We start from the raw sequence: 19912 nt of genomic DNA, 5'->3' as shown, positions 1-19912 counted from the left end.
TGAGTCGCCGTGTAGAGGCTCGCAACCCTGCACCCCAGAACCTCACTGACCTGAGGGCCACCCTTCAAGAAGAAGAAGTGGAATGCCATGTCTCAGCAGACAATAAGTCAACTCGTGAATTAATGCTCAAGGGCACATGACAAATTATTGAGACATTGACATTTTTTGTTGTGGTATACTCACCACTGTTGGCTTTTGTTTCAATAAATTGTTTGAGATGAGGAAATCACCATTGCATGCTTCTACTTAAATGCCCTACTTTCATAATATAATATCACTGTAGCATTAACTTTTTACATTTTCCATAAATTTCACCCAAAAGCCAAATATCCTTAACTTTTTGTGTGTGTGTATATGTATGTATGTATGTGTATATATATATATATATATATATATATATATATATATATATATATATATATATATATATATATATATATATATATATATATATATATATATATATATATATATAGCTAGCTTTTTTTTTTTTTAGGCCATCAGAGGTTTATTTAAACACAAATAAAATAGGTGATGGAACTGTATAACCTAGTGTGTGTAAATCATCACAACATTCAGAATAAAGGGAAACATCATATGCATTTAGGTTTTGTTTGTTTTTTTTACCACTGGGTCAGAACTGCACCATCACAGCTGTGAATTACAAAGAAACATAAAAAATACCTTTTTTTTACAGGGAAAAAAAACATACAACAGTTATCCTAGTGCCATGAAATGTACTGAAATTATATTTAAGCTATTTACAGTGTAGAAAAAAGCTGTTTTTAAAGCAGATTAAACTCTGCTCACATGCACCTCCAGGACGGCCACGCTTCCTTCAGAATAAATGGATGAAATATCTTTCAAATAAAGTAACTTAGCCAATAAATACAAATACACAAGAACTATTGACTATAGCTGATTTCAACGAATGAACGGTAATAAGAAAAAACTACAGAAAAATGTATAAAATAGTGTTAAATCAAGACTGCCCTCTAGAGGACGAAGCCGTATTACAACTAACCTTAAATCATTATAGGAAGAGTTCTGTTCACACACACACACACACACACACACACACACACACATGGAACAGACAGTGTAGAGGCTAATGCAGATAACAATTTATGGAAGTTTAAAGCCACTGGTTTAGCACTAAATTAGCAGTAGTGTCTCCTCAAACAGTTTCTGACCCTGTAACACACAGTTATCTATAAACATTGACAAAGAGACATCATTGTTAAAAGTGAAGCTGAATCAGTCAGAATCACTCGGCTGGTAGCCTCCATTTACACGTTAGCTGCATCAGCCTCTGCAGTGTTAATGTAAGGACTCAGACATGACTGTGTGTTTTATAATGTCTTTTAATGTTCTCCAGTTCATATACACAACATACAGTGTGTAATAGCCTTTATATGAAATAGAAATATGAACGTCGTTATCCCCCAAACCCGTTACTCTCATCCCGAGTCGCTGCGACTGAACAAAATGAAAAGCAACAGGTGCAAGTGTATATTTGGCGACCCAGCGGTAATATTAGAGCAGGTGCACTTAGTAAATATCTGTAATATATCTCTACCCCAATCACCCCCCCCAATCACACAGTAATACACACACGGCCACGGCAGACGAGAGGATCACCGTGAGATTTGGTGACAGTGTGCTTAGCGAGTCTGTCCGCTGCCTCTCAGTCCCTCTGTACAAAAATATCGACAGTTTAAATTCTCTATTTCTGAAATATAACACGCAGAGAGGTTTCGATCTCCTTTAACTTAAACCGTAACGGGTTCGAGTCAGGATCACACGGCCACAGTGTCATGTGATCAAATCAACGGATGATGATCAAGAATCGTAATCCGGTTTTAAATACGAGAGTTTAAACGTGGACGCTTCAAAATATCATCATTACCCCTGGGGTTTGGTATGAGACGCAGCGACTTCACCGCTCATTACAGAAAAATATCCATCATCACATTGTCGGGTTACACTGTTCAACGTCTCACACACACATGGGCACACACACATATACACACACACACACACACACACACCTGCGCAAAGAGGCGGAGACGTAACTGAAGATAGAAAGAAAAGTTCTATTTTTAAAAAGTTTTTAATGTTTTGTTCAGGAGAGAAGTGATGAAAGAAAAGAAGAGGAAGTGAAAGAAAGAAGAGAGGGAAGAGTAAGAAAGAAAGAAAAAAAGAATAGACTTTTAAGTGGAGATGGTGACGTAACGTTATGACATCATCAGCTTTTCTCTCGGCGGTGAAGAGAATTCTGTGCTGCTCTTTGCGGAGGTCGTGTGACCCCGTGTAACGACCTTGCTGAGGTCATGTGACCCTACGCCGTGACGTTTAGAAGACAGCTGTGCTTTTCAGGCTTCTAAATGAGACAGAGTTCATAGTGCTCACTCCTCCTGTATACTGATGTACTGAGTACTGATGATGCGTTAAAGCGTTCACGATAAAGTGTTGAGTGTCGTGTCAGTGAGGTCTAACTCCGAGGCTCAGGAGAAGCGTGTTTACGTTACGTGCTAAAGAAAGAAAGAAAGAAAAAAACGGTCTGTAAATCAAGGAAAAAAAGAAACTCAACTTGCACCTGTTCTCACAAAAGAGTCGCTCGGCCGTTCACCTGTAAAACCAAACAACGAAACAGAATATTTACAAAGACCGTGTCATCTAGTACAACTTCAAAAAATGTACAGTTTGTAGGTTTTGTGTATTTTTTTTTGTTTGTTTGTTTCCCTCAAGATTTTTATATCCATCCATCCATCCGCTGAGTGTTTTCCGGAAACGAGACGCGAACAGAAAGATGACGATGAGACAAGCGATGAAACGAGGACGCACCGTCACGGTTGGTGTTTTAGTCATTCATAGTGTATTCTGTCCTCTGTCCACTTTGGATCCTTGTCGATGGGTTTTTCATCATTCCGTGTGGCCTCTTTAGCACCCTGACTGCACACGAGTGGAGAAATCGAAGGGAAACAGGGATGAGAGGAAAACACTGGATGTGAGAGAAAAAGAGAAAGAACGGGATCTCATTCCTTATTGTGCGAGTTCAATGTAAATGTAGTGGAATATACAGTATAAACAAAGGCATAGAGAAAGAGAGAGAAAGAAAGAAAGAGCGAGAGAGAGAGAGACAGAGAGAAAGAAAGAGATGGAGGGATGCCGGAGCGTCGATAAGTCCTTCCTCGAGGCTCAGCGTTCCCGAGATTTCCAGCTTTTGATAAATGGGCTAAAAGGGATCTATACATCCTTTTTTCTCATTATGATGGTAATCAGTTTCCATTTTCCTGATATGCTCCTGATAAGTCTCTAGAGAAGGAAAATAATCTCCGAATGAAGTGCACAATATAGCGGAGACAAAAAAAAAAGATAGAGAGAGAGAGCTTGAAAGAATAGGATGCTGATAATAAAACAAGAAGAGGAATCTCGTGCGCGTGTCCGTTTTCTTTAAAAATAAATCATGCAAATTTTCCCCGAGAGCAAACAAGATATAAATTTTCATAATTCTATATTTAGACTTTAATATAGATATTCTGCTTATAGAATCAAATCTCGTCCCAGACCAGCAACAGTGCAAAAGCAAGAGAAAGAGAGGGAGAGAGAAAGGCAGAGAAAGAGAGAGAGAGAGACAGACAGAGAGAGAGAGAGAGAAGAAAATAAAAGCAAACAAGAAGATTTTGGCACTTTTTCAGTGACTTCTAAATTCCACGAATGCGGTCCTCGGATGCGCTCCGGATCCGAGTCTGTCCTCTGGACTCGGAGTCTGATCAGATGGATATCACAGTACTTGGCACAGAAATGCTGGTAAAAACTAAATATTCAAATCTTTTTCTCATTCATGTCCTCAGAACGTTCTTGATAGTACGTGTTACACAGAGGTTCTCTCGATTTATAAAAGTGTTCAGTTCAAAAAGCAGAGTTATGCATTAGGTGAAGGACATGACCAAAAAAAGGAATGGAGAGAAAAATGCAACACAGCAAGCGTGGGTAAAAAGAACAGAAAGCAGGAGATTGTAGAGAGGGGATTGAGGGCAAGATGGCCAACTGAGTGGTTGCTCCTCTGTTTATTTTCTTAAAACTCTTTTTGTTTTTCAAAAAAAGACAGAAAACGAGGACTGGAGCGATTAAACGGGACAAGAGAATGTGTTGTAGATGAATATAAAGGTTTTCAGTCCTTTTTTCAGTCGTTACATCGTCTAGTAGGAGGAAGTCGAAGCATCTGGACTGGTCAAGATATCTGAGAAAGGACAATAGTCCAGTGACTGTGACTCTCTACCACTAGGCTACAGGTTCCCAGTTCCCCTTCTGAAGTTCTGGAGTCCAGTACAGTTTGGTTTACCTTCGAACACGAATATAACCAAACCGTGCCGAACTAAAGAACTCCAGGACCGGACTTGGACGTTCCTGAACTGGACAAAACGTGTTACCTCTGCAGAGCACCGTTCCTGGTGCAGGTAGTCTTAAGGTGTGTTTAGAGCTTGGCGAGGTACTATACACGAGTGGTAGAGTGCTGATGGGGCAAAGCATTGTTGGTATGCACAGAGCTAGAGCTGGACCCAGGGGCGGGGCCTGGATTTGGGGTGTGGCCAGGAGCAGGGGGGTAAGTATTGAAGGCGTGCATGGCACTAATGGTGCTGGGCATCATGAGCGGCACATCATCGGGTGCCCTCCTTAGTGCCAGCGTGTAATCCGGCGGGCATCGAAGTGGCTCCAGGTCCAACTCGGCCCTCTGCTGCTTCATCCTTAGTGACATGAGCTCCTCTTCCAAGTCGTTGCCCACAGAGATGGCTGTGGCAGGAATTGGGGCACCAGCAGCACCACGCTGAGGTGAAAGACGCCGATGGCGTCGTCTCTGCTGCAGCAGCATCATTTCGTGGCGCTTGTCACGTTTGTAGTAGAGTGCCGCAAATGCCAGGACGTTCAGGAAGAGCAGAGATGCACCAACTGCCACCGTTACACTTAGCTCCGTGGAGTAATCCCGTGCTGCCTCTGGGAACGGAGACAAGCGTGGGCGCTCCGAACCTTCCGGATCCATATCTGTATCCGGTGGATATGTGGAGGAAACTGAGGGTTGACGTGTGCCAGGATGATTCGGATTCAGCGCTGGATTTTTCCATCCAGGTCTGTGAGGGGCGCCGCCAGATGGTGGTAAGCGGGTTGCACCAGAAGAGCTGTTAATAAAAATAAGATTTATGCTTTTGTAAGTACTATGTACAGGAAAAAGCCTTTTCATCCTTGTAGGATTCTATAGTTTTAAATTCAAGATACTAAACAGTCCATTAACATTGTGTGTAACTGACCCAATCATCTCCTCATGTAGTGTGTGCAAATGTGGCACCAGCTCCAGCCAGAAGGCCACCTTATTGGCACGGTAGTTGTCTCGTACGCGTGGCTTCAGTCCAATGTGAAGGTACTGCTTGTCCTTAGAGCTGAATTTAGTCCACACAACCTCCTCGAAACGGTTTGGCTTTGTGTGGATAAACTTGGTGTCCTGGGGAACTGGGATGTTCGGGTCTCTGAAAGAACCAGAATATAGGGAATGGAACAAACAGTTGGATGAGGGACAGAGAGCATACAATTACTCTGTAGTACATTTTTTTAAATTAACACCCACAAATGATACTGGAAGGTATGATATGTATCTATTGAAGCAAAATGAGCTACAGTAGGGTTGAATATCCCGAGTCCAAATCTCTGAACAAATCCTGGTCCATATTGTGGTGTATAATTCAGTCCCAGTCCATGTTTCAAGCCCACCTTGCATTTGGATCTTGTTTTAGTCCCAGCACCTGTCTCAAGACTGTTCAGACCTACTCTGTCTGTCCCAGTTTGTTTAATTCACTGATCCATATATGGGCTCATGTTGAAGTTAATTCCCTAGTCTCTACCCAAAATCAGCTCCTGAACCAGCGATCCTGTGTCAGTTTTCAGATCAAGTTCTCATCCCTGATCCCTCTCTCTAGCCCTGGTCCATCTCAGTCCATGTCTCTAGCCCTGGTCTATCTCAGTCCCTGTCTCTGGCCCTGGTCCATCTCAGTCAGTATCTCTAGCCCTGGTTCATCTCAGTCCCCATCTCTAGCCCTGGTCCATCTCAGTCCCTGTCTCTAGCCCTGGTCTATCTCAATCCCTGTCTATAGCCATAGTCCATCTCAGCCCCTGTCTCTAGCCTTGGTCCATCTCAGTCCCTGTCTCTAGCCCTAGTCCACCTCAGTCCCTGTCTTTAGCCCTGGTCCATCTCAGTCCCTGTCCTAGCCCTGGTCCATCTCAGTCCCTGTCTCTAGCCCTGGTTCATCCCAGTCCCTGTCTCTAGCCCTGGTCCATCTCAGTCCCTGTCTCTAGCCCTGGTCCATCTCAGTCCCTGTCTCTAGCCCTGGTCCATCTCAGTCCCTGTCTCTAGCCCTGGTCCATCTCAGTCCCTGTCTCTAGCCCTGGTCCATCTCAGTCCCCACTCTGCAGCTGGGTTCCAATCCTCAGTCCTCCTGACCATGGTTGTGTTCCTCAGATCTGTACCACCCTGTGGTCTAGTGTGATCATGTCATTACCCTGTATCCTGTTGGTCCTGTGTTTATGATGTCTCCTGGTTCCATTTTGTATGTCAATACAGTACTGGACTGAGTTTGTGGCTATGCGACTATATTTAACATGAGACTGGTTTGGTATTTTGCCCATAACCTCAGTTTACTAAATAAAATAATGAACTGACCCGGTTTTAGCAAAGTTGGTCCAGTAGGTCATAACGACGGCGCTAAGCATCACGTCATTTTTGGAGAAGTTGCATGGAAAGAGGTCAGTGGCGCCCACCATGGGCACTCCAAAGACGTAGGGAATCTCATCTCCATGTGCGGCATCGGCCCACTCGGGTCGGCCCTCCATCTGGCAGTGATGGTGGAAAGTGTAAAAGTAAACCGGCGATTGGAACTCAGCGTGCAGCTTGGCTGTGGCCACCGCTGGCGCCACCCACTGGTGATCTGTGAAGAGCGCAAGCAGAGTCTTCCTCCTCATGTCTCCATTATCGCGATCGGCCCAGTCAGTGTACATGAACTTTATTGTCTCGCGAAGGATATCTTTCATTGCAAGACAGAGGAAGAGAGAGGGGGAAATGAAAAGATAATTTAAAAACAACATGAGATGTGAGAGAATGTAATTTACGTAGTTGTTCATGTATATGTGTTTATGTAAATGTGCAGGTAAGCGTCACACACCACTTGGGTATCCGTAAAGGTTGTCCACAAAGTTGGATATGGTGTAGTCAAAAGTGGCAGCTGAAATTCCATCCTCTCCTTCACTATCATCCACAAACTTCAGCCCTTCTCCTTGATTCACCCCCAACAAGATGTCATAATTCAGGAACTCTCCCTGTACATGCAGAGAAAATTTCACTTCACTACTGCTATCTAAACATTCATTTATTTTATCACTAATCAGTTTGCAATGTTATCAATCAATTTTACTGACAAAAACATAGTGTATGTCAGCGTAAAAGAAGGCTAATGATTTCTTCCGCAGAGGTGCAGCCAAGCAACAGTAAGGAAACAGTGAAGCAGACAATAATTAGAAACTAAAGACACCATGGTGCCACCTTCTCTTTTCTGCTGGAGTACAAGACCAAGGAATTCACAGGTCATAGTTCACCTAGATAACTGTAATGCAAATTGAAAGCTACTGCAAATGTGAATGTATCACATCCTTTCCCTGTCATTGAACTGACTTTTCAGCCAGGTGAATGTTTGGTCTGACTGCTGCTTTAGTTAAAAAGTAGAAACATGTAGTTTCCATCTGTCTCCCTTATTATCATGGCAACGTGTCAACAAATAGAAATACTACAGTTAAAATGTAAATGTTGACATCTTCGCTGATGTCATCAGTAACAGTATGAATGATCTCTTGGGGTTTGAACCATGGTGATGTAAAGCTAGTAGCGCGACCTGCTGCATGAGGATCTCAGGGTCGTCAGGAACCACGTCTCCGTCTACCACAGGCCCAAAGGCAATGTGATAGCGTGCGGGCTGAATGTCCTGATCCACAAGCTCTCGGAAACTCTTCCTCCTCAGACAGCTGACCATGTCGGCCGTGTCCCCAGAGCTGCAGCCCACCTTCTTGGCCAGAATCTTGGTGTACATGAGCGGGCGGTAGTTCACAGACCAGCTGGAGATGGCAGAGCCGCTCTGGGCAATCGCTCTCTGGAACAGACCTGTGACCAGAACCATTAAAAATAAAAACATAGTACACTCTTCAAGGGTTCTTTAGCCATTTATTAGATAATTAAGGCTTCCTGGCATCCCAGCTTCTCCATTCTGATGGGAAATTGTAGGTTGTAGATTCCAAAAGATATTCAAAAAACCCTTAAAACTGAATAAAATCTTATTCTTTTTTGCTTGTAAAATATATATAAAATAATTTATATATATATATATATATATATATATATATATATATATATATATATATATATATATTTTTTTTCATCATTGTATGTAGAAAAGCATATTGGCTCCAGTGTCACCATAGCAACAGGTCAAAAAAGGTACAGTTTCAGGTACAAAAAAGGTACAAATTTCTAAAACAATTGTAGAATTTATTTTTTATTTCCACAGTTAATTCCAAGTGCTAATTAAATCTATTTGCATTGACTTCACGTAAAAAAAACCTCCCCAATTTACATATTAATTTACATTTTAATTAGGACATGTGCTATTTCACTCATGTGAAAGGTAATTCTCCACACATCCTGTCAATAAATCAGTTTTTACATTTCTTTTTGTGAATTCTGTCATTAAAAAAAAAAAATAATTAAAAACCTTTACTCTTTATTCATGATTACTTATACAGTTATTACATTGTTATTACATGTAATGAGTAATATAACGTCAGTAGGTACACTAACAGATACAGTAATATAATGTCACAGATAGACAATGCTGCATGTCAGAGAGAGAGAGAGAGAGAGAGAGAGGTTGGAGTTGCAAAAAAGTCAGATTTTAACGGTATTGTATGAATGTATTAGAAATAATGACCCAGATATATGAAGTACAGCATCTCACACACACACACACACACACACACACACATGGCCTCAGGGTTAAATCTGTGTATGGATAATAATATATGCATCACACATGATGACCCAGATACCACAGAGTTCATGGTCAAAAAATTAAAATATACATTACGTTCCTCTGTTACAGGACCAAAATATTTTCTGTTTGAATAATTCATGTATTTAATTAAATTATTTATTTACAAAGAGAGGCAATGTGCATTTCTGTGCTAAAAATAATCTATGTGTTTGATTTTAAAAATATATATATTATTTTAAAATTACTTTGGTATAAGTAGGTACTGATACTGATACTACAGCAGGTTGGGCTTCATATACAATGATATAATAAATGAGTGACCACCAGGGAGCGCTCTAATACACCTCACCTAACACACATACGTACAGTACATGGATGAATACACACACACACACACAAATAATATAAATAATACACAAATAATATAATAATATATAATTAGCAGACTATAATGTAAAGAAAGTGGTGATGAAGGTGTTTGTGGTGTTAGTCCCACATTTGCATCTGAAGATTCTGCTATTCATTATTAATTTCATCTCATACATTAATCTCTCTCTCTCTCTCTCTCTCTCTCTCTCTCACACACACACACACACGCTGTCCGCCCTCAGTTCCTGTCCCTATGAAATCAATTAAGAGTCAGTTCAGATGCAGCTGAATGCATGATTTTCTCTCTCTCTCTCTCTCTTTCTTTCTCTCTCTCTCTCTCTCTCACACACACACACACACACACACACACACACTCACACAAACATCCATATTTACATGCTCCTTGTTATGGACCTGTCTCGCACCCGTCCGTATTTATCACACGCTTTCTCGTTATAAAACCCACATCAGAACTCTGAGATCTCGGTGTACATTTCCATCTCTCTCTCTCTCGCACACACACACACACACACATACACACACACACCCACACACGCTGCTGTAAATCAGTCGCACGTCCACACAGAGTCATCGTGTAACTTCGGCTGAATGGAACACAAACACACTCCTGTTACAGTGCTGTGATAAACAGAGTTGATTACTTTCCTCGAACAGCATGTCCCCGTCCCTGTTATTCCTCTTACACAACAGCAGCTTACCAACAATTACAATTTCTAATTTATTAAAGAATAACACCTCATACTTTTTTTTTATCTGTGTACCTCTGACTGTTACAGAGCTCTGACACTGGAGACTCCTCACAAGATGCTGTTCTAGAAATTTAATCAACACCTGATGACCAATCAGAGGGCAGAATTCGGCAGTGGTGTGGGAACAGAAACCTGAATCCCCTAATGATGATGATGATGAGACTCACCTTCAGAGTGATGGGACAGGATGAGCAGGTTGACGCAGGATGCTCCGGCGCCTGAGCCGAAGATGGTGATCCTCTCGTGGTCCCCTCCAAAATGGCCGATGTTTTCGTTGAGCCAGCGCAGAGCCTGGATTTGATCCAGCAGGCCGTAGTTCCCTTTAGCCGACTGATCGGCAGTGCTTAGGAAACCTGCACACAACATGCTCGTAATGTATTACAAACTTACCTATAATGCTCCATAAGATTTCTAAGAATTCTAGCACATATGTATCATAATGTAACATAAACTACCGACAGTATTAAAAATATTTTTCAGGCAGATTTTTTTTCAAATCTGTTTTTAGCTAAAACAAGAAAGATCAGCAAAAATAAAAACCAGAAAATGACCTCAGTTTTCTGTTCTAGATTAAATAACAAGTTAAACAGCAGGTTTCCGTAAATAGAAAAAGGCACAAAGAAGCCAAAATGTTGTTAATTTTCTCCATGTGTTAGTGACTAAACCTGAGACGGTCTCATCATCAAGCTCTAAATTGTTCCTAGCCAATCAGAGCACACAGCACTGGATTTGTGTTAGTGACAAATGATGAAATATTGCTAATAGAAAAATCACATTAGCGTTTAATACGTGATGGAATAAAAACAGCTCTCGGTAGCGGACCAGCACGAACACAAGGCTGCAAATCAAATGAAATACGCAGCTCTTACGATAATGTCTTAAAATATTAAAGTGAATTAAATTACAGCAACCGTGTCAAAGCTTATGTCTGATTCAGTGCTATGTGAATTAAAAGAGGGGGAACATTTTGAATGGAAAAAATGGGTGCTACAGGAAAGACAGGCTTTTTAGTGATGATGAAAAGGGAAAGAGAAGGAAATGGGAATGAAGGAAGAAAGAGTGGGGAGAATAAAACCCCCCCACAAAAATAGACTTAAAAGCTTAAAAGCGTCCTGCCTGCCTTAATATCTGAGACTGAGGGCTGAGAGAGAGAGAGAGAGAGAGAGAGAGAGAGTGTGTGTGTGTGTGTTGAAAAGACAGGAAATGTGAGTGCTATAATCCTGTCGCTACTGAAGCACTATTTTCTGCCTTCAACACTGACACACAAACACAAAAATCACCAGAATACACACTAAAGCACACAGAGTTAAAACATGTAGCATGGTGTCCCACAAGGTTCAGCTTTAGGCTCATTCTTCTTTTTTTCTTTATATGCAGCAGCTTGGACATTTAATTCAAAAAGAAGCCATAACATTGTCTTTCACTTCTACACTGATTTGCTGTTACCCAGACCTGGCGTTTTCATTTTCTCTTTTTTATCTGACACCGAGTCAGAGTCTCTCTGATGTTGTTGAGGACCTAGCAGAATCAGATCCAACTCGGACGATAGTACACCAGGTTTTTTGGTATTTTATCAAGGTATGCACTGTGCAGCTATAATGATATCTATAACTCACTCTGTATAATGAGGCTGACATACCTTTCACTCATTTCTCCTGGTTTCCATTGTGAGAAGGGCGGGGCACTGTGGGGTGGGGTGGGGAGGGTTAGGGGGAGGGGCGAATAATCTTTATAATACTATAATAATCACAATAAGAAAACAAACTGATGTGTGTTTTGGATATCTCTGGTTTTGGAGGACATGTCTGCCTGTGGTCGGTTGCCAGGCAACAGCAGCAAAACAGCACCAAAGAAGGTTAATGTGATGGCAGACGAATCGTTTTGTGCGTGTGTGTGTGTGTGTGTGCGTGCGTGTGTGTGAATATCTCTTACAGTAGTTCTGTTTAAACTGTCCATCACACCACCAACACAATCTGATTGCACTAATAGAACCCTGTTTCATTTGATCAGTTATTCATAATAGTACATTCGTGGTGTCCATCCATCCATCCAACCATCCATCCATCCATCCATCCATCCATGCATCATTCATAGGACCAGTTTTAAAACTAACCACAATGACCTGTTTATTTTAAATCATCCTTCATTTGTAATTAAATTTCCATCCATCCATCCATCCATCCATCCATCCATCCATCCACCAAATCCTCCATTAGTCACTCATAGGGACCTATATAGATAAATCTATCATTCTATTCATCATTCTTTCAACAATCTACTTATTAATCCATTGGCCTATATTTCCATCCATCCATCTATTCAACAATCCAACTATTCATTCTTTAATCGATCCAAACATCAGTCATCTGTTGTACATATAGTTCTGTAACAGTGCCACAGATAATGATGTCATTAAAACATCTGGCGTCAATTCTGTAAGAAACTGTGATACTGAGATTGATGTCATACTGTGACTTCACCCTGACAGAATTATATAAAAATATATTCGATTAATTTTATTTACAACTCTTTCTGCAAGAGCACAAGGACCATTTGGGATTCAGCTCCCTAATACCTTTAAAAGAACACTATATAGGGCACAAAATAATGGCGTCTACACTGTGAGACCCATTAGGGACACAGTCTGACTTATTTGGGATTCATCTACCTACTTCCTTTAGAGCTGCACGACATGTATGTAATAATGCATCTTATATGCTACAAATTCTCTTCACAATGCCTTCCTCAGCCTATGGAGTGAACTACATGAGCAACACGGGTCCATTTGGGACAAAGCCTGAATTTTCTCCCTCTGCATTATATAACCAGTACAGATTAGTTTGGAACACCTGAATCTCATTAGACATTCAGGTACCTACTCCCAATAAAATGTTTCTACACACTACATAATGAACTACATGCCCCATATGGAAGTGTTTGGAATGCAGCCTGTACATCAGTTGGGATTAATCTTCCTACTCCCTGAAAAATGACTTCTACAGACTTTGTAAGGCCCTAAATGACCAATATGGATCCGTTTAGGATGCAGCCTTGTGTCTCATTTGGCATTCAGCTCCCTAGTCTGTATAAAATAGTTTATATGCCCTACATAGTGCACTATATGAGCGATACAGATCCATTTGGGAAGCAACCTGACTCATTCAGCATTTAGCAACCTAATCCCTATTAAATGGCTTCGACAGCCTACCTAGTGCACTATATAACCAATACAAATTAGTTTGGAACACAGCCAGCATCTTAGTTGGCATTCAGGTACTGAATCCCTATTAAATGCTTTTTTTTCACTCTACATAGTGTACTTTATGACCAATATGGATGCATTTGGGATTCTCATTTGGCATTCAGCTACCTAAAGCATACACAGTGGCTTCAACAGACTGTTGAGTTCACTATATGAACAATACAGATCCATTTGGGATAAAGCCCACGTCTCATTTGGCATTCAGCTTCCTACTCCCTAGACAATGGCTTCTACAGCATAAAAAAGTGAACTGTATGACCAATACAGATCCATCTGGGATGCAGCCAGAGACTAATTTGGCGATCTTCCACCGATTCCAGTGGAAATGGCCGATTACAGCCTACCTAGTGCACTATATGAGCAATAAAGTTCTGTTTGGGATGCAACCTGTGCCTCCATCCTTCCCTTCCTGGTGAGATGGATTTAAGGACTAAACTTAACCAGTCAGACACCTCAAACTTACAGTGATGCGTTCTCAATTAAACTTCGTAATCTCATGTCTGGAGGCGAAATCACAAGCGAGGAACACAAACGCCTCAAAGCCAACACGCTTGAGAAGAGCGGTGCAGGAACACAGAATCCTAATTTGGGGGATGTGGAGCTCGCTGGTAGCATCCGGAGACAAAAAAAAAGAAAAATAAAGCATCAGAAAGGTCTCGTGTGGAATTAGGAAGCTAATTAGGGTAATCTGCTACTGCAAATAGAGCGCATCTGATATAGGGATGGAGAATAAGATAGAAAGAAGGATGAGGAGTAAAAGACAGATGAGACAGAAGGGAGGGAAGAAAAAGAGTCACATTTTCCATATGTGAGAATAAAAATAATGGAACACTATTTTAATAAACTGTAAATTTAAAAAAGGACATGTGAACGTGATTGGCTCGTGTCCTACAATATCTACTATATATTAATGAGGAATAATAAAGAATAAGTAATGTGTAGGTGGCGCTCGTGAGGATGGATGAAGAAAAAGAAAGAGAGAGAGCATGAGAGATGGTGAAAAAGAGCTCCTCTCTCTCCCTACTCTCTCTCTCTCTCTCTCTCTCTCGCTCGTTCATTAATTAGTTAATGAGTAAATTAGTCTGAACAGATGGTTACACTCACAAATCAACAAGCCTTTGGGGCTGTGAGGATGGAGTGATGGAGTGATAGAGGGAGAGAAAGCAGGAGAAGGGGAAATTAGGAGAAAGAAACAGAGAGATAAATCTAATGTACTTACCGATTACTAGCATTTTAGAATAGACCTAAAAGCAGCTGAGGAATATCTACACAGTGTTGCCCTCGTTAAAAATACCGCTGGTTATAAATATGCATGAAATATGCAAATGAGAAAAGTCCTCATGCCATCACAAACAGCACTAATTTCATGACTGTTGGAGATGATTTAGTGACATCACAAAGTAAACCCATGTGAAACCCCGTCCCCAATATCCATTTTATACAGAAGGTTTGGAAAAGTCTCTGTTCGCAAAATTATAAATTCTTCTTAAACGTCATTTACACGGAACCCAGGTTTAACGCAGTGTGGCTTTGTTATGAATACACAGGAAAAAGAAGGGTTAACACTGTGAAGGGGTCAGGAGGTAAAAACAATATACCTCTGTGTGTGTGTGTGTGTGGTCATTCCATATCATGATCATCTCTTTGAATGAATTTTCAGCTTCACTGCAGAACATAAAATACGCTATGGTTTATTTTTAGCCCATGTCTCCCCCGTCACCTCTCTCTCTCTCTCTCTCTCTCTCTCTCTGTCTGCCTGTATGTCTCTTTTTTGTAGTAGCAGTATGTGGAATCTCAGGGCAGGTGGTGATGATGTCACACTTACCCAGAACCCCGAGTCTGTAGTTCATGGTGACAACGATGACGTTGCCATAGGCGGCGAGGACACTTGCATCGAACATGCTTCCAGCTCCCTCCATATACGAACCACCGTGGATGAACAACATGACCGGCTTCTTCCGCCGATCTCGAATGTCTGTGAACACGCACACACACACACACACACACACACACACACACGCACACACACATACACCAAAGGTGATTACAGCAAGGCCCCAACAGCAATTTCTTAATGATAAAGATTTATTAACTTATTAAACTGTTATAAGGCCCTGACACTGGAGAATCCTTCCGTAGATGTTACATTTACCAAAAACTTGTTAGACGTTATCAGTTTATGTAGACTGTCCACTGTACATGTCCCTGTAAATAAGCTGTTGTTATAAAAACCATAATGAATTGGAAGATCTCTACTATCAGAGCTGCTGTTAGAGAGAATTAATCACCAGCTGACCACCAATCAGAATAGAGAATAAACAAGGTTTCAACTGGAAGCATTCAGGTTGCTGATCTAAAACTTGCTGTATAGCGACATCAAGGGTGTTTTATTTTTGGTCTGCTAAAATACTTTTCCTGTTTCAGACCTTGTGTTTTCACACACATTTTAGATTTAGAAATTAAAAAAAAACGTGACTGGAAAATGATGATGCTGGAAAAATAAAATGGCAATATCTGAGATGACACACAGCCCGGGGTTTTATTTAGGGCTGCACATTTTCTGCTTGTTTACAGTTTACTTCATAAGTAAGTGGACATCTTGACACATCAGGGTGATGTGTGTGTGTGTCTCAGCATCTTTTCTTGCTCAATTACAGTGAATGTCCCTGTTTTTTTCTCACAACATATGTGATTTATTTACTGATTCTTTTTTAGAGCTTGATTTAGGGCACACAGAGTGACGTCAGATGGAACTGCACAGCCCAATCGAGCCTCTAATGGAGCAATAAAGTCTCCAAAACTTTGTGTGTGTGTCTGTGTGAGTATGTGTGTGTGAATCTGGTTATTACACAGTGCAATTTTTGGCCTTCCTGAACACACCACAGTCAATTCCAAAGTAGCACAAGATTAACAGAAAGCAATTTGAATGGAAATCAATTTATCAGTACTCTATTAGTGATGTCTGTCACATTGGTACTATGTAAGTGATCTACTGAACAATTAAAACAGAAGTCCTCTGTGTATCTCTGTAGACTGCTCTGGGATTAGCTGGTCTGTCTTTTTCACATGAGCTCTCACAGAAGAATCATAGCACACAGGCTCTCAGTCAGTAACTTCTGATTACTTCATGTTTGCTCCACTGGTGGTGCCTGGTTCTTTTATCCTCACTCTATTGATAATGTCTGTCTGTTTCAACCTCACTCTATTAGTAATGTTTGGCTCTTTTATCCTTGTTCTATTAGTAATACCTGTCTCTTTTATCTCCATTCTATTAGTAGTGTCTGTCTCATTTATCCTCATGCCATTGGTAATGCCTGTCGCTTTCTTTTTATCCTCACTCTGTTGCTAATGTCTGCTCTTGGATGCTTATTATATTGGTGTTCTGTTGGTTGTGGTTGTCCCTTATATGCTTACTCTACCTGCAATGTCTCTTTCTTTTATCCTCACTCTGTTGGTAATGTCTGTCCTGTTTATCCTCACTCTTTTACTAATGTCTGTCTCTTTTATCATCATTCTGTAGGTGATAGCTGTCTCTTTAATTCCCCTTTCTCTCTGAAACATTGGTTTACTCCCACTTTTTGCATTCCTCCCTCTGCGTTGTATTGGTACAGCCTCTCTCTCTGCAGTGTATGTGTGTGTGTGTGTGTGTGTGTGTGTGTATGTCAGAGCCGGCCGGTTAGCCAATGCGTCTGCTCTGTGCAGGATCTGTGGATAATTCATACGAACAGCAGACCAACTGGAAACAAAACTAACAGCCATGGCATCTGTTTATCCAGACGATAGAGAGAGAGAGAGAGAGAGAGAGAGAGAGGCAGGACGAGTCAGAGACAGGAGGTGAAAAACAGAGAGAGAGAGAGAGAGAGAGAGAGAGAGCAATACAGAGAAGCAAAATGTGAGATAGCAAAGAGAGCCAGATGGAGGAGGGACAAGAGGACTGCGACAGACAGACATGAGAGAAGAAGAGAGAGAGAGCGAGAGAGAGAAGCGGGAAAGAGTGAGACAGGTCAAGCAGATGGGAAAAGAGCAAAAGAGAAAGAGACATAAAAAGAGGGAGACAGAAAGAGTGAAAAAGGAGAGAGAGATTAAAATATAGAGATAGACAAAATGAGAGAGAGAGAGAGAGAGAGAGAGACAGGAAATGGCATGGAAGAGAGGAAAAGTTACACAAACCAAGGTCTTTTCATGGACACACACACACACTCACGCTCACACAGACACACACACACACACGCAGCTGTGATTGCCCGGTCGCTATGGAAACTGCCTTTCTGCCTAATAGAGGCTCCATTCCACAGCACTGACTCACTCAGGCCTGTTGCCACGGAAACAAATTCTACGCACGTCTCTGCACGCCCGCCCGCATCAACACCTGAACACACACTCACACACGCACACACACACACACACACACACACACACACACACACACACAGGTTTAAAAAACCTCTTGCTGTTCCTCTACCACTACCATTTCTCTCTCATATTCTGTCTCTCTGTCTGTCTCTCTCTGTCTCTGTCTCTCTCTGTCTCTGTCTCTCTCTCTCTCTCTCTCTCTCTCTACAGTGAGTTCAATTGGCTGCTGATTTCCCAGAGGTATTGTAAACATGTTCAATTATCCCGGTATTAGCATAGCGTGTCCTTTCCAACACACACACACACACACACACACACACACACACACCCCTTAAATATCATGGCTCTTAACGTGTGTGGAATGTAACACTATCTGTATACAACTGCTAACAACGCTAATATGCTAACAATATGACAACGCTTACATCAGTAACAACACTAATGACTTAACGAGTGCTAAAATCACACACTCTGTCCTAATCCACATACCCGAGCATTAGTCACTATCACATCCTGATTCTGAGGAGTGAAAGAAGCTAATTACAAAACTAGCTAGTAGTTTATATTAAGACTGCATCTAACTGCTAAGCTAGCTAACTGTTTAGTGATGTAGCTGCTGTATTTATGTTTAGCTAATCCAGTGAGAAGCTCCTCAGTTAGCATTTACCAGCTAAATATGCTAAATACTTTACAATTAGTGAGCAGTTGGTGTTTAGATTGTAGATATAAACCGCTAGATGCTGCACTGGCTTCTCTGTGATGTGTTTATCAAGTTAGCATCTTTACTGATCCACATGACATTAGGTTTTACTAATAAGTAGGTCTCTCTCTCTCTCTCTCTCTCTCTCTCTCTGTTTCTGTCAGTCTATCTCAGTCTCTCTCATCCTGAGACATACAGTACAACTGGATTCACCAGATGTTTCTCTGTTAAAGCCTTGCCAATTACACACACACACACACTCAGGCATCGAGCACCCTGTTTTTGTGTGTGTTGCCTGGAAACAAAACGGTAGAAAAAAGATCAATAAAGGTACCAAATTAGCACCTGAGAAACACACGCGCACACACACACACGCACACACGCACACACACTGAATATGTGTTTTAATGGCCACCTCAGAAACATTCACTTGAGCTGTTTGAATCCAGAACCCAGTTTCTGATGGTGTGTGTGTGTGCGCTGACATTGATGCAGACTCAGCAGCATTCTCTGACCCAAACCTCCTTGTAATTCTTTAACAGGACCGACTACAACAACTTGTGAGTTTGTTTAGAGTTTAAGTTTGATCAAGTTCACATCTTCAAAAATCTAAAAGCTTCTTCAGGGGTTCTTCAAGAAACCAGTGTGTTCTTATGGACAGAAATGATAGAGAAGGTTCAAAGAAGAACCTGTTTAGGAACCTAAGAATCTAAAGAACCTAAGCTGTCTAAACAACCTTAGAGAAGTGTACCTATAAACAGGAATGATAAACACCAGATATTTAACAAGGAATAAAACATAACGAGTCCAAAGAACCCTTGAGGAACCCTTTATCTTTATCTAGAAGCTTCTTAATTCAGTTCCTTAGTTCCTATTGAGAGGAATCAGAAAGTGGTCAATATAGAAGCCAATTAGAAAGCTAAGAGTTCTTAACTATCTTAAGAACCCTAGAGGAACCCTAGTTTGTCAATCCTGTTAAAGATCTTCGTTCTTCTTGGTCCAGTCCCAGCAGAAACACAAATCAGGAACATATTTAGGAACTGTATGGGTTCATGTTTATCTTGTTTTGGACTGTTGACTGTTGATTGGACTGTGAACATTTCAGGTAAAAAAAAGGCACCCTGGTTTTGTGGATGCTGTGTGAGTGCTGCGTGATGTTCAGCAGGACAGGTGAAGGTCAGGATTTTATCGACCCTGACTCACAGGAATGCCTGCAGGTACACCAGCTTAGCAGAGAGATTAGCATCCGATTACAGAGGGTGAACGTGCTGAGAACATGCTGAGGAAACTGAAAGCATCATTTCACACATCTTCAACATCTTACATAAAGAACTGTATATTTGCATACACTGTCCATACACTGCCTTTATTT

At 41.2% G+C, this 19912-nt stretch overlaps 1 protein-coding gene across 2 annotated transcripts in view; it reads right to left on the bottom strand.

Annotated features, from left to right (window-relative positions):
* Positions 1-1346: 1346 nt before the first annotated feature.
* The window catches only part of nlgn2b (neuroligin 2b), a 54756-nt gene continuing 36190 nt past the window's right edge, over positions 1347-19912 (bottom strand). For both annotated transcript variants that reach the window (XM_058412747.1, XM_058412746.1), the window contains 7 exons: positions 15313-15462; positions 10393-10578; positions 7935-8200; positions 7212-7365; positions 6713-7073; positions 5310-5525; positions 1347-5180 (listed from right to left, as the gene is read on the bottom strand). In XM_058412747.1, coding sequence (XP_058268730.1) covers positions 4499-5180; positions 5310-5525; positions 6713-7073; positions 7212-7365; positions 7935-8200; positions 10393-10578; positions 15313-15462 — 2015 coding nt within the window. In that variant the 3' untranslated portion in view covers positions 1347-4498. The remainder of the gene's footprint in view (positions 5181-5309; positions 5526-6712; positions 7074-7211; positions 7366-7934; positions 8201-10392; positions 10579-15312; positions 15463-19912) is intronic.

The sequence above is a fragment of the Hemibagrus wyckioides genome, linkage group LG16 (assembly GCF_019097595.1).
Source record: "Hemibagrus wyckioides isolate EC202008001 linkage group LG16, SWU_Hwy_1.0, whole genome shotgun sequence".
In the NCBI taxonomy this organism is placed as follows: domain Eukaryota; kingdom Metazoa; phylum Chordata; class Actinopteri; order Siluriformes; family Bagridae; genus Hemibagrus; species Hemibagrus wyckioides.
Note: the sequence above shows the minus strand (reverse complement) of the source record. Positions and strands in the feature narration are given on the sequence as shown.